Genomic DNA, 16,061 nt, shown 5'->3' on the forward strand with positions numbered 1-16,061 from the left:
GAATCCGGGTGCACACTAGAAAAAGACTCCAGGGTGCCCTCTAGCGCTAAGGAAATATAATGATGTTTAACTGTAAAACAATTCGTGTCCTTCATTTCCATCTACCATGTAATAAAACACACGTAGCAACAGGTTCAAATAGGAAAAAAATACATCAATAGAATTTTATTCATTATCTTCTTTCCCCCCTTAAGTTTTTATAAGTTGTTTCCTGATGCTGAAATTGTTAATGTACAATACCTTTGACTCAGTATCTGTAAAAACATTCATGAAGTGTGTATAAAAAAAGAGGGCACCACCTAAATAACGACAGGTTAGTCCACACACACACGCTCACACACATCCTCAGACAGTTTGACAATTTTTCAACTCCCCCATTTTTTCCCCAAATACTTATACATACACATTTATATATAAAATAAATCTTTAAAGTGATGGTTATTATTTATATATATATATGATCGTACTCGTGTTCATCATATTCATTTGTTGCTGTTCTAACATTGTAATGGAAACTCCATACAAAAATTCCATGTTTGGGGAAAAAGAAAACCAAAATGAAAACATAAGCCTGCCTTGGTCTTTCACAGAAAGACTGCAGAAAGGCAACGGAGTCACTCACTACTGCTCAACCAGCTCAAAGGGAGTGGAAGAGTAAGAGAAAGATGGAGCAACAGAGAGGTGGAGACACGTGGCCACTTTCCCACTCAAAGGAGGAGAAGAGCACCAAGTGCAACTCTAAAAGATTATGCACCTCCAGCAGGGCTGTGAGCTATAATGATAGAATTCAGAAAATAAATAAGAACAATAACAATAGAATTTGGGGGGGGAAGTAATACTAATAAGTGAATGCTAAATCACACAAACCGCCCAAGTTAGAATTTAAAATAAAATAAGCATCTGCAAGATTATCTGCAAAGAGACGACATGGGACATGGAAGGAGCTTAACAGTCATTGTTTCATTCCATCATCAGAGGGAGAAAAAAAATGAGTCCCACAATTTGATTGGCTCTGTGATGTCTCTTTCTTTCTTTGATTGGCTGGTTCCACAGTCACCTCCATATACAGCTGGGCAGTTTTGCTGGGCTTTCTTCACGTTCATCTGAGTCTCGGTTCCAAGGTCCCATATGAGCTCCTCTCTCCCCATCCTCTCCATGGACACACACATGTCTGTATTTCTCGTCTCCTCCCCATCCCCTTCTTTGTTGCTCTCAATCTCTCTGTATCAGTCCATTACAGACAGAGAGCCTGAAATGCCAGAGGTTTGGACAGGTGCCTCTCCAAAAGGCCAGGCATGCACACATCATAAAGACTGTTTGCATCGCTCAAACATACACAACCACTAAGGGAGAAAAGTTCACTGGGGACTAAAACAAAAAAACAAACATTTCAAATCCCTGGGTGTGACTTAAATGATTAATATCTCTTTAGCGATTTGTTTATTACAAAAACAAAACAAACAAAAAAACAAGAAAAAAAAAAAGATCATTGGCAAGTAAAGGTGGTGACAGGCGTCTCCACCATCCTGCTTGCTCACAATCACTTGGGGGGGTTGGGGTGTGCCTTCCTGAGAGGAACCCATCCTGTTCAAAGAACTCACACCACACACACACACACACAAATACACACAGTTTCTCCCAGCTGCGGAGGAAGAGGTGGAGGAGGGGGGCGGACGACTGCAGGAGCCAAAGGAGCGGTGAGCATGATCCTGACCGGGCAACACGGATGCGAGAACGACTTGACAAGTCGGTATGAAAAAACAAATGTGAGGCAAACGAGGGAGGGGAAAGTGAGCACCATCTGTGTGACTAGGCGTGCGCGTGTTTTGTGCGTGTGAGGAGGGGGTGAGAGGGTAAAGAGTGTGTGTATATGTGTGTACGTATGTGTGCGTGCAAAAGAAGGGGGGAGAGCCTTGGGAGAGAGAGACCGGGAGATGTACAGGGAGAGTGGGGCAGATGGGAGAGGCTAGCTCCAGAGGCCGGCGTAGTTCCCATGCAGGCCAGAGCAGAGGGGCCCGCCAGCAACAAAGAGCTTGGTGCCGGAGGCGTCGTAGCAGTGCGTGTACACTGCGTTGGGGAATGAGCTGATGTCGGAGAAGTAGCTTCTCCACGTCTCATCGTGATTCTACGAGAAGATGGGAAGACAGATGTATAGAGTGTGAAATCAATTGTCTAAATATTCCCATGCCAAACAAAAGTTAGGAATCCATCTATCCCATCTAACAATTTGGAGAAAGCATCTAACTTCTGCCAGATTTTGCTACTACACTTCATTTCTGAAAGTCAAGCTTCAGCTCAATATTCACTCTGACATTTACAAAACGGGTAATATTACTTCTGCTTGCCTTTTTTCTAACACATTAATTGTACTGCTGCCTAATATGGTGTCTTTTAAAATGTTGGTACTTATTACCTCGGGAATATTCCCAAATAATCATAATTGTGAGCTGCACAATTAACTGTGGTCTTTGCGATTCCCTAATCTTCCAACCCCATCCACCAGGATCAAGTATTTGAGTGCTCTAGTCTTTCTACAGTGGTTAGAGGGTGTTATTACATGGCTACATGGCTCCATGGTCAGTTGTGGAATTCTGAATAACATATCACTGAAGTGCATGTTACACTCTTGGAAGAAAACACAAGTGGTATGCCAAAACAACCTTCAAAATAGTGTGTTTTTGTAAAATAAGCCTGATTGCACACACCGCATAACTGATGTCATACACATATACACATACATACCTTGATCAATGAACGATAACACTAAGCTACTGCATGGCTCTGCTTGTAACTACTGTATAGTTCAATGAACATGACTACGAAGTGCGTCAGCTGAGGGTTATCAGTTCCACATGTCCATACATTAATGGCCTTAGGAGTCAAACAATGAAATGGAGGGAGTGATTGAGAGATGGTGGGAAGCATACATACCAGCCATCCCCTGCCAGTGGTGAGCTTCAGGATGCTCTCTCCTGGCCGATTGCGGTAGCTGCCCTGGCAGCCCACAGGGCAGTTTGGGTCCTCCAGGAAGCGGTGGGCACGGATGTCGTAGAACAGCAGTGACCCCTGGCCTGTGCCCACTGTGACAATATGCTCATAGAAGCTCACGGAACGAATACCTGCCGCACAGAAACACAAACACACACATATCATTTCACCTCATTCATCGAGCTGTGTGCAGTGTACATTTATGAAAAAGTCTGTTACAGCATGAGTGAAAACATGAAAGTAATAATAAAAGTGTGATATCTGTGGGAACAGTGTATCAGCTAGACTGCAATTTCAAAGGCTGAGTCTGTGGCTCTGTGTGAAACAGGGAGGCGATTGGAACAGACCCTGTGTATCTGATTTATCCAGGAAATGACAACGGATCCTGATCCATTCACAAGATGACAGGCGGTCTTGTGCCCACCAAACCAGATACACATACCTGTTAATTGAGCCGTGTTTTATTTCAATGGTGTTAGCAAGAGGACTAACTGTTCCACAGGAAGCATGAAGGGAACAGGTACTTGTGTACATTTCCTCACAATAGTCTCTGACCCAATCAATCACACTAACACCATCAAGGCAAGCTGTGGCAGCTGACTCATGTGCATACTTGCTGCTGTTCCTTGCATCTTGTAATAAAGCCCATCACTTTAGACAAAAATGCATTCCTTTTGATGACATTGCTTCAGCATGAAATCAATTCCAAACTACTCAGCCGCAGCCTTGAATTAGACTGAAATAAATAAATGTTAAATAGAATAGATTTTTGATGCTTGAATTTACCAGCAAAACTGGTACTATTATTTCAGTGTCACCAGACCTGCCTGGTTTGGCTTTAAAGGGGAACTGAAACGGACAGAAAACATTCCATTCTCATTGCTGCTGAATCTAATGTTATTTCTCTATCCTCTCTGACTTATGGCCGATATATCTGTCAACTTAAAACATCAGGGATCATTGAAACTCAAGATGGCTGTGCCCAAGTAACAACAGATCACTGTTTTTCTCCCTTAAAACGACATTAATGGTTGTATGCATCCTACCATTAATAACACGGATAAAACATCAGTTATATCAACTTTACTTCTAATTCGATTCAGTTCCCCTTTAATTGTAAGAAAAGTAATCATTGAAGCTAATTCATGTCTATCCTAATGGGTGCAATAAAAGCTTTTGCCATCGTGGCATGGGTAACATATTGTCCTCTAAGTGCATAAAATTGTGAAGGTGTGCCCTTTCTGGAGCACGGATGCCAGCTTACCGCTGCCACGCTCCCTGGAGCTGACGGATTTGATGTTCTGGGAGGCCTGGCGTGGGTCTAGGAATGAGACGTGGGCTTGAGAGCCTACAGCATACACTGACCAGTCCATCCCGTAGGCCAGACAAACGTTCTCCTTACAGTGGGGCAACTTTGTGGAGAGCTCCTGTAGAGTAGATGCATTGTAAAAAGAGCCACACTTGAATAGACTAAGATATAATTAAAAACAGCGTCTAATACAATAACATGAAGTGTACAATTTACAATATACAGTACAGCTCCATCAACACACAATGCTGAAAGTACATCAACCACACACCTTGCACAGGTTGTCCTGGGCCTTCCAAAGGTGGAAGTATCCATCTAGTGAGACAGCGCCAAGCTCCTGAAGAGAGAGGTAATGAAGGGTAAGGGAACACTCACAATAACTTAAATCATGCATCAATTGTCATCAAAATCAATGGAATTTACAGTACAGATAAGGTTTACATATACTAATATGTTTGATCACTGGAGATGCATGATCCATGATCACTCTGTCACATGAACAACTGTATGACAACTGATATGCACTGACACTTTATAACACACCAAATTAAATTCAAAATCAGTCAAATCAAATGACCACACTAAAAGATTTGCAGTTGTCCACATGACACAGGCAATCACTAGATATAATTTATCAGACAGAACTAAGGGAACCAAGAACCGTTATGGGACCATCCTCTACAGCAGTGGTTCCCAAACTTTTCTGGCTTACGGCACCCCTAAACATATCTCTCTCCATCCACGGCACCCCTATTTTTTTTTTTTTACTTTTTACTCCACCTCCTTTGTGCCATATTTGTACTTCATGCCATTTTCTTTAACCTTGTGATATGTTGGATAGGCCAAAACTGCTTTTATTATGGGAATTACTAAGATAAGGTGAAGTTAAGATCTTTTTTTGTTTTATTCAAATGAACTTCTTTCATTCAACTCATTTAATTGAACTTTTGAATAAATGATTAACAGGATGTGAAGATCGAGACAACTTGATAACCACCTGACCTCGGTGTGCAGTCTTAACCCATTTCAGTGAATAACCGTGTTTGAAGGGGACGTGATTTAACGTAATTAACTATTTTTACGACTTGATTCAATACATCCGTCAGGTCTGGAGGCATCGTTTTTGCAGTAAGAGCCTCCCGATGCAACATGCAATGTGTCGCTACCATGGCAGGTTTCTGTTGCATAGCTTTCGCTAACAAAGCCTTTTACCCGACCTGTCATTGAGGCCGCCCCGTCAGTGGCAGTGCACACACCTACGCACATATCCCAGTGAAGATTATTGTTCCTCAAGTATTCATCTGTCACCCTGAATATCTCATCTCCGGCAGCATGGTTGGTCAGTTCTTTGCAAAATAAAAAGTTATCAAATTTGTCCTCATCGACATCTCACGTTAGCGAGCAGCTGGCAAAGGCCACTATACATAAGTGGACTCGTATTTGAAGCGCAAACTTCCCCAATAGCCGTAGCCAATGTTAGCCCACGTCTCCCTGCAGACCAGGCATACTGGTGTGGGACACGTTACCTCGCCACCCCAAGTGAACCCATACTGGAGGTATATTGCCTCACTTTTCTCTTTGCTGATTTCGTCTGGTCAGATTCCGAGGTCTGTCCCTGTGGAGGTGCATGGCGTTCTCTTTAAAAACGTATCCATTGCGCCTATACCTGCACTCCGCCATACGGAATAACGAACGAAGTCACCGAACAAACAATAACTAGCCTACATACAGCACAGTATGATACAGTAAACTGTAGCCTATTGTTTGTGCTGCAAATACGTTTTTGCAATAAAATGAATTTTGAAATGGACATTATGCTTTTTAAAATGTCATTAAATGATCAAGCCTTAGACAATTCCGCGGCACCCCTGAGCATGCGTCACGGCACCCCAGGATGCCGCGGCACCCACTTTGAAAACCCCTGCTCTACAGGAGGTTATAGGTGCCTCTCATTCAGCGTTTCTACGTCCTCCCTCGCTCCTCGGGCCTCGATCCTCACTGATCTACATAAAGAATGATGGGGCAGCAACAAGGGATAGTCTATCCCTTCTTCTATCTTTCTTTATGTAGATCAGTGAGGACCGAGGGCCGAGGAGCGAGGGAGGACGTATAAACGCTGCATGAGAGGCACCCTATGACTGACTGTCCAGCTTAGGCCCTTCTCACCATGCAGGGGGCCAGGCTTAGCAGGGCATTAGCCGTTAGTGGGGGACACTGACCTTGTGGCTGTTGTTGAAGGCAAGGGCGCGCACTTTGCAGTTGTAAGGGTTGGTGATCTCCTTGGGGATGTCCTTGAGCGCGCGGTGGGAGATGTGGGTGTAGCCGGGGACGCCTTCCTCGTCCTGCCGCCTTTCCGCCTGACTCAGCACGTCATCGGACACCTCCCACAAACCCATGGACCCGTCCCGCGAGCCTGACCGGGAGACAAAGGTAATCACAGGTCAACTTTTACATTTACGCTGACGTAGGCTCTGTTCGAAATGTAAGGCAGCGGTTCACTGCTGCCGCAAAGGACTGTGGGTAGTCGGACGCATGAAGGATACATCAATGCTGGTCCACAGAAAGTTTGCACAGAAAGTGCACTCTTGAACACCTGGAAGAGTCTGCTATAGGCCGAACGTAAACTCTTTGTAATTTTGGCACATAGCTATTGATGAGACTAGTCATCATCAATCATCGTCAGCATTTTCAGCTTGTTGTTGTACTTGTGGCATAAACAGAACCCTGCCAAATTCTTATTTGATTGGTCAGACACTCTTCTTCCCCATTCTGATACTTGGTTTGAACACCAGCAGATCATCGTTACCAGGGCTCAAAATTAGCACCAGCCAAATGCTGGTACATTTTGAAGTTGGCTGGTAGATTTCAGACAGAAAATACATATTTCCTATTGAAAGGCTGGTGGATTTCACCAGTTCATCTGTTTCTGGCTGGTAGATATTCACATTTCAAAAAGTTAATTTTGACCCCTGATCGTTACCATGTCTACGTGCCTAGATATTTGTATTGGCGAGAAGTTGAGCAGGTGTACCTAATAAAGTGGCCGGCGAGTATAAGACACAGATGGATTTATACGCACTACAAAAACAGGCACAGGCAGGCACAGACACAAGATTAATACATTTAGAGAAACATGCATTTGCCAAGTCAGACCAGAGGGGCTTTCCAACTGCATCAATTACCAAGCATCCGTTCACAAAGTTCAGTGCTTTGCCAGAGTATCACATATTACTATTGGTACTTTCATACTTGATGCACTCAGATGGCTCCTAACGGAAATTCCCACTACTATCATTTCCCGTAACTGTCAGCTTGTAACAGCACAATCACAGGCTGCAAGTCATGTCAAATCTCTATGAGGGTGAGAAGCTATAAAGCTGAAAAGTGCTTACCAGATACAGCCATGCTGTCACTGATCCAAGCAATGGAAAAAATCCAGTCATTATGGCCATCCTAAGAGAGGGAGAGAGATGCATTAATGGACATTCCGATCATCACTCTCATAAAGAGACATAAAACCATAAGGGGTGACACTGTCCCCAAGTACAGCGACACCATTCACCAAAATGTCACCCCAGCATCATGAATCAATGGCATCAGGAGAAGAGAGATTGGAAAAAAGAGACGAGGAACAAAGAGCTATTTAAAGTAAAAGAGTCTGAGCTGGCATCAAGAGACAGTAGATGGATGGATTTTGGTAAAAAGACAAGACAAAAAGTAGGGAACTCAGACAAAGACCACATAATGCAGGGAAGAGAGAAGAGTTCTAACATCAGGAATGTTGGAAAGAAAAAGGAAATAAACATAAGCATCATGATCATTAGAATTTGCATCCCCATTCCTTCTCTCTGTACTACATTAATACTGAAACACCAAATGCAGCAAGACAAAAACATGCAGGGAATTTCGTGTATTTTACATGTCTCATATATCTTTGTGCTGCAGGCTTTCTAGTGGCTGAATGAGATACAATAATATGACATTTAAAAAAATGATAAATCACTATCAGAAAAAATAGTCAGGGTATTATCGTGCACATGGAATGTGTAAAATGTAGACAAATACCTTATATGTTATCACTGCACAAAAGCACCAAAGAGTTCTTTCACTTTCAGAGAAGCTTTATTACTCGTATCCTCAAGTTAAATCCTACCTATCTGCGGCAACTTATTACCCAAACAACTTCACAACTCTTCACCACATCAAAGTTCCCTTTTGGCTTAACAGTAATCCTATCCACTTACACATGGCAAATATCTCTTGTGGTAACCAAAGACCGCACGAGCGCCCAACACGCCCGCTTATGCTCTGCCAAAAGTAGTAGGCCTGTCTGGCACAGTTGCTGGACTGTGTAAGCAACACTGACAGTAGATATGTGTGCGTAGATGTCGAAATACTACCACAACAGTAAACTCTGTTCAGCCTTGACAGCAGCAGGGACATTAATAGTACAAAGCGTAGAAAGAGGGATTTCAGGACTCAGGACTCAATATCTAAAGAAAAGTGTTAAGTTGTAGAGAAAGATACAGAGACAGAGATACAGAGAGAGAGAGAATGTATGTGGATACTCACATCTCCTACACAGACGGGGTCTAGTGTGGGCAGCCTGTAGATGGCCAGACTGTTGGGGTTGTCGCCGCCGGTGGCGAGCAGCGTGCCAGAGGGGTTGAGCTCAATGGCGTGGATGCCGCAGCCCTGCTGGTTGTCCAGCGGGGAGCCCGAGCCGGGCATGAAGGAGCCGGGCAGGCCCCGTACCACGGCCCCTGGCGCGCGCCTCTCCCGGTCCAGCAGCATGGGGATGCGCGTAATCTGCCCCGTCAGCACATCCACCACAAACAACTGGGGGAGACAAAGACAGAGACAGAGGGGCGGGCAGACCGTGTGAGAAGGACCGAAGGTGACCACACAAGCAGCCGATTCCAAAGATTATAAATCACACATGCTCCCTACGGGTACTACTTTCTGCACTACACTTGACAAAAATGTTTTATGCTTTTATATTTTATGCTTTAATATTATTTAAGTTTCCACTAACATTAACCTAGCCTGTGTCTTTGGAACCGAAAACCAAGACTGATGGGGCTTTCCCACTGCATGGTATCAGTTCAACTTGACTCTACTCCCTTATTTTTGGCTTTCCATTAGCAAAAATTGGTACTTGGTATCTGGTGCCATTTTTGGTATCACCTCCGTTGAAGTTCCAAGTGAGCCGAGGCAATACCAAAAGGTTACAGTTGTTTTCTTTGGCGTTGCTATGGAAATCGGCTAGAGTTGCAAACATTTACAGAGACCAGTGCTCTTACTGAGTGTTAACCACATCTCACCCCTGACCCAACTACTTCTCCACAGGCACGCACACACGCACACAATCTCTTACCGTATTGCACTTGGTCCCACACACAACCTGCCGGTGGTTGAGCCACTGCGAGGCAAACACCTTGTTGAGGCGGCCGAGCGAGAACTCTCGCTCGCTGAGGATGGCGGGCAGCCGGGCGGCAGCGAAGCCGCGCAGGTTGCGCTGGAGGCCCCACTCGTGCTGCTGCTGCGGCCGGAACTCGCGCCCGCGCAGAGCCCACACCACCGAGCGGCGGCAGCACCACCACTGCTGCGCGTGGCGCGAGCATGCCGACAAGCGGGCCCTCTTCTGCCCAGCACCAGTACTGCCCCAGCCCACCTGGACAACACATGGACACAGAGACGGAAAGGGGTGGTCAGGCAGGTGGTGACACACACTGAAACATCTGGGGAAAACATCCACACATTTAAGCACTTTAAGGTGTTAACTTCAGACTGATGCTAATCCATTTAACCTTATGGAAACAAAACATGGGATATGACATTTTAAAATACTAAAGATTTTACAGTGTTTTTAGTGTCATTTTAACTTAATAGGCACCCTTATAACTGGATTATGACCTTACGTAACCTCCCAACCTCATCATGCGACAAGGACACTTGTAACAAAGTAATAGGGTAACCATTAGCCCACTGTAACCACAGTAACCTCTGTTTGCCTAGAAGTCTGTTTAGTTTATAAGAGTAATACAACACAGTTTGAAATAAGACCAGTACTAGTTACAAAACAGTTGTTGTTCAATCTTGCAAATGGCAAGCTATGGTCTAGATAGCAATCTGCTCCCCTCCTGGCTGGGGGATTTAAGTGTACAGCCATAACAAACAGCCTGGCTATTTGTTCCAGTCACCATGTTCCTGATCTATCAGGGGTCAGCCAGAGACCCTATTTTCAGCTTGGCTCGGAGTCAACTGACCTCCACCCTGATAGTAAAGTACGGTAGGGTCTTCCATCCACCAGCACACTCTGATGAGGGGGTGGGTGGCGTTCCAGCGAAAGAGATATGTCTGAGTCATTAGACAGCCTTCCAGTAACGATAACAGACAGCTCGCTCTTGACATATTGATGGGAAATGAAACCCCCGACAATCCTCACTGCGTTTCAGATAGGCATTATGCCTATCTTTCTAGGGCACTTCGCTTGGAGAAATGAACACTGAATTCAATGTGAAATTACTGCAAATCAGTGTCTTCTATCCAATGTCAGACTACAATGTCTAGCAACTGGGTTCAATAATCTGAAGTTTCATAAAACAAGAAAAAAGATTTAGTCAGTGAAGGGTGCAGACAGCAGCCACAGGCACCTGAACCGAGACAGATGACAATAGCAGCCATTTTGCTCACGTCATGCTGATACACACCTTGAGCACCCTCTATGACAGAGCATTGTGTGCGTGCGTGTGTAAAAATACGAACATTCTGTAAACACTTAAAGCCATCACATACAAACACTACTCTGTCCATTCTGGCAGGCTCATCCCCCCCAGGCCGATAGACAGTGCATACTGACCCATATCCACCTTGCCAAGTAGGTCACGGCAGGGTCTTAGCGTGTGTGTGTGTATGCACACATTTGCGCATGCATACAAGCAGGCGGACATTGATTTCAGACAGGCTGAAGCTTAAGATACAATGGTGCCTGAATGACATGGTAAACATACACATAAGATCTGTTTAGAATGAATGATTGAAAGGTATATAAAAATGCCTAGGCTATGACAAAAATGTACAGCTAAAATGAGATACTTTAAATTTAAATTTTGACGGAACTACAACCCAAATCTTTTGTATACTACCTATTCATGGGTTTCATTAGGTCCCTTTGCACAGGTGTATTAATCAAGCACCATGCAGTCTGCATTGATAATCAAGGTGCTTGATTGTATACACCTGTGGAAAGGGACCTGATGAAACCCATGAATACAATCCAGACAAGATAACATACAAATAACATACCGGGCCAGTATATTCTATAAGCTAGCCTATATATTATAGAACCTGCATTACTAGTGGAATCATAGATGTTATTTCATCAACACGGCAATCTAATGTATGCTGCATAAAATCAACTAAAAAGCATGTAGGACTAAAGAGCCAAAAGCTTTCCTTTTATTTCCTTAATATTAGGATGGTTGCAGATGATAACACTCTAATCATACTTGTAGATAGGATAGGATAGCGATGAGTAAGCTGTCCTTTGCCACCATGGGTGTGTGTAAAAATAGTCGAACACTCAGATATTCCTGCATTTACTTCCATTTCAGTGTAAAATTTAATTCATATCCAAAAAGAATGATAGATATAATAGATTACTGCGATTGAAATTATGCAACCTCTTAGTCAATTACCTATAACATCACTGATTGCAATTAAACTTAAACGAGCTGAATTTAAGCTGCAATCTGAGCAGCACCTTAAAAACCGTGCTGTTGACAATTACCAAGTAGAATCCATTGAGAGAAGACAACAAACTATCTGTGATTGCTATTTGATAAAGGCACAGCCTGATTGTATTTTGGGGTCACATTTCCTTTGAAGTGACTGTTAGATGTTTGAGCCATTCTTCTCTTGCCAACCAAGCCAGCCCTGAATTGTGCGACATCTGTCAGGCAGCTTACAAAGTGATATAAATATTTGGGCTTTATGCCCACTGCGGGGGTCTGTCCTAAACCTGATTAGCTGTCTGCGGCTCTGAGGGAAGCCAAAGCAGGGGAGAGATTGACTGTGTGGTCACGGTCACATGACAAATCTAACAGCATACTTCTGCTTTCCACCATCCTTCTAGTGCACGGGACAGCAGAGGAAGGCAGTGCAGGCCAGTAGTAGTGGGAATAATTCTGATCTACTGCTATGTGGGGGTTTTTTTCATTCAATCAGATTTGTTTGGATCGGACATCGACTTCTCATTAAAAACAAGTCCTATAATATTCAAACCATGCAAACAGAGCATCCAGAACGGAAATCATGTTTGTAACAAACACAGGCACCTCACTGTGATAAACAAAACATATCCTTCTATAATGAGCATGCCATCTGACTGCAGCAGACAAGGTGTTCATATCTGTCAAAGCAGAAAAGACTGGTGCAGAGACACATCTCAAGCCTGCTTCTTTCTGTCTGCTCCGACACACAATTGAACTGAGTCATGAGATAAGAATGAAGCCCTCGATTAGCTAAATCAGCCATGATCCACAGGAGAGAACAGGGCCGGAAATAAACCGCAGCTTAGGTCCTCAGGTGCGGGATAGAAAAAGATGCTACACAGTGATGTCATCCTTTGAGCTAATCTTGGTTTTAATCAGTCAGTAGGTGACCTCACGGTTTGTCAGCAAAATCTTGATGTGGAACAGCTGTGTGAACCACCATCATCCTAATATTTCATGAGATGCACAAATAGTCACATGATGAGATAAAAAAAACCTTTTGCTGGCGCAAGGACAGGCCCCATATCTTGCAGGTGCAACATTTTTCACAAAAAAAAGAAAGAAAGAAAAATAAGAAAAAATCTGCACCTGCAACACCCTTATAACCCATACCTTCCGTAAAAATAATGGTAACGGTACATACCGCCTAGCAGATGTTAAGATCTGTGCACAATTATGAAAGTTTAGTTATTCACAATTATAAAAAAAATGCATTTGCACAAAATTTACATAAGGCAAACCTAACTGCATCTTAAAATGACTTCCTGTGAAATGTAAGTGCTGCTTACAATCAGACAGCTCCATACTATTAGTGCATGCAAGTGAGTGATCCAAACTGTAGGCCTATTTACAATGGTAATGATCTAGTATGATCTGCTGATTGTAAGGTATTATCTAAGGGCAATGTAGGTGCCTATACATTTTATCATGGTTTCAGAATACAAGAAAGTACTTAATTTGGGTCCTATTTAGTTTGTTACATCAGGTGATTATTGAACCAGGGGCACAGAGTTACAGCCACAAATTCAGTTCCACAGTTTCACAGACCATTTTGATAGACTTTGGCCTGCCCTGTGGCATACACTAGTGATGTGCAAATCACTAGTCTGGTGAATGGCAGAAAATGTAAATACAAACAGGTAACCTAAATGTGTTGTCAAAAAAAATAAGCTTATTGGAGGTAAACATGAAAACGTATATGTGTATGTATGTGCGTATGAATGCACCTAGAATTGTACATATTATTAATAGATAGCCTAAACGACCAATTATCCATCATCAATGGATAATGGATAAGACAATAAAAGAGTCACGTAAATAACAACAAATTCTCACCTCTACAAGCCAACTACATATCAACATTGACGTACAACTCGACAATTTGAATGGCTACAGTAACACCCATCGATTAAGAAAGACTAATATCATATTTTTAAAGTTTTAATGACAGATTGGAGAACTAGCAAATGTTAAGCCATTCAGCTGACAATACTGCACCTGCTTAATTGCCAAATAGGTGCTGATGTAAGTTAGGGCTTGGTTACAGACCAACAAGAAGTTGCATGGAAGCATGGAGCTTTCCTTTTCAAAATCATATTGATACACAAAAATGTTATGGCTTAACAGTTAAAGAACTGAATTAAATATTTCTCGTCAATGTAACGCCAATAGTATTCATAAGCATCGCAAAAACGTCAACTACCCAGGTAGTTAGCTAGCGATGTCATAGCTAGTTAGATTTGGATAGCGTCAACGCCTCTTAGCAGCTACATGTTCAATTCGGTGTACCATTGCTAAACATATGGCAAGTTGGAACTCACACGCTACAATAGCTAGATGACGCTAACTGCAATTAAATAATATGCATTCACTTTCAACACATGAGATACTTATGATCGTTATTAACTGAAATCAGCTGTCTTTGCCATACCCATAACGTTTTGCGCGGTGCTGCCTTAACGTTAGCCAGACTGGCTGACTATCTTGCTAGGCTAAGGTTTGCTAGCGAAGAAGAAAGTTGTTTTCGTTTGGACGACTAGCTAACGGTGGGTTACCTTTGCTGATATAACAGAAGCCTACCCGTGTCTTCTAGTACATAAGCATCGACTTGCTAACCTACGCTACATGTGTGAATGTTTGTAAAGTGTTGAGAATAATGGCTGGTCAGCTAACGTTAGCTGTGTCACTTAGCCATTTAGCCAGCTAACGTAAAGTTAGCTACAGCTAATGTGGCTAGGTAATGTTAGCCAATAAGCGAGCTAAAACAACCCGGTTTCCGCCTACCTGTTGTTGTTCCTTGAGATCTCCTGCCTTCCTTTTCCTGCTAACTGTTTTTCTCGCCATAATCCGACACACACAGGTCCCTCACCCACATGGAGGGCAAAAGTGACGCTGTATACTGGATCATATAATGGCGATTTGCTATTTGGCTGTCTGGTGTAGAGGAAGCGTCTAGTGACCGAAACGGGTGATCAGAAGGTTGCGTAGACTGCCTTCTATGTCCGGAACCGCGCACAAAGCTGGCTAGCTAATGCATTCGATATATTTAGCTTCAGTGGCGAAGCTGTTGTGAGAGGTTTCCCCCTCCCAGGCACAGACGCTCTTTCTCGGCGTCCTCCGTAGCTGGCTATCTTTCTCTCTTCACAAATCGCGTCACCAACGGCAACAACGGAGAGGCCGCGCGCAGCCGCACTGAAGTTAAAAATCAACAAAAACAAGGTCGAATGTGCATGGTTACGCACATGCGTGCGCGTTCGCTGTTACGAGAGCTCACTGGCTGACGTCATATTATGATCAATCCCTTCATAGATAACAAGATTGATCCTAGATGAGATTGATCATAGATTAGATATGAGATAGATGATCAATCTCACATAATCCATGATCAATTTGGTTTAAAACTCGCACTTAAAGCAATCTATGTACACATAGGTAATAACCATCCACTATTGTAGCATCTTACAAGTAACTGCTGTTGAATATGACTCAGTCATAAGCTATGTATTCATCCATGACAATTAGGCAGTATGAGGGCACAACTGCAGAAGAAAGCAGGGCAAGGCAGTTAACAGCCAGCCATTCAGTCAGAACTCATAAACGTCAACCAGGCCTTTCTTCTGAGAAGGGCAAAGAACAAAGTCTAAAAGCTTCTACAGTGGTTCTAATTAGGTCAAGGCTACGTTAAGCAAAAATTATTATGATAGGCCTAAGCCTACTTGTTAAGCAATAGGTCAAGTTTAGACCAAGGTCCATGCTGAAACAACCAGACATAAGATGTCCTGTTGCTTCATTCATCAAACCTTCATTGTGACTGTGTGAGATAGGCCTACATGAATGTGATGCAGAAAATAGACAATAATCAGTCAAAGATTTGCAAGTGGGCAGCACAACAAAACTCATTCCATCGAAGTGGAGTAGTAACCTGTTGACAAACCATAGTGTATTACTTGAAACACTAGGTGTGATAGTCATTTTGCTTAAAGGTCTCT

General features: G+C 43.2%; 1 protein-coding gene across 1 annotated transcript; it reads right to left on the reverse strand.

Moving 5' to 3' along the window:
* Positions 1–133: 133 nt before the first annotated feature.
* On the reverse strand, positions 134–15,261 carry dcaf12 (DDB1 and CUL4 associated factor 12). The gene is made up of 9 exons (XM_062553590.1): positions 14,857–15,261; positions 9,675–9,971; positions 8,870–9,136; positions 7,690–7,750; positions 6,517–6,710; positions 4,569–4,634; positions 4,253–4,415; positions 2,932–3,119; positions 134–2,125 (listed from the first exon to the last, which is right to left on the reverse strand). The coding sequence occupies exons 1-9, from the start codon at positions 14,914–14,916 to the stop codon at positions 1,967–1,969; spliced, it is 1,455 nt and encodes a 484-aa protein (XP_062409574.1). The 5' UTR covers positions 14,917–15,261; the 3' UTR covers positions 134–1,966.
* Positions 15,262–16,061: the final 800 nt, after the last annotated feature.

Source organism: Sardina pilchardus, chromosome 14, assembly GCF_963854185.1.
Source record: "Sardina pilchardus chromosome 14, fSarPil1.1, whole genome shotgun sequence".
In the NCBI taxonomy this organism is placed as follows: domain Eukaryota; kingdom Metazoa; phylum Chordata; class Actinopteri; order Clupeiformes; family Clupeidae; genus Sardina; species Sardina pilchardus.

Bases quoted from the DNA above. Each gene is read 5' to 3' on its own strand.
- dcaf12 (XM_062553590.1), bottom strand. From the start codon at position 14,916: ATGGCGAGAAAAACAGTTAGCAGGAAAAGGAAGGCAGGAGATCTCAAG. The intron at 7,751-8,869 runs GTGAGTATCCAC...TCCCTCTCTTAG, and splicing joins ACCCCGTCTGTGTAGGAGAT to GATGGCCATAATGACTGGAT. The intron at 2,126-2,931 runs GTATGTATGCTT...ATCTTCTCGTAG, and splicing joins CCACTGGCAGGGGATGGCTG to AATCACGATGAGACGTGGAG.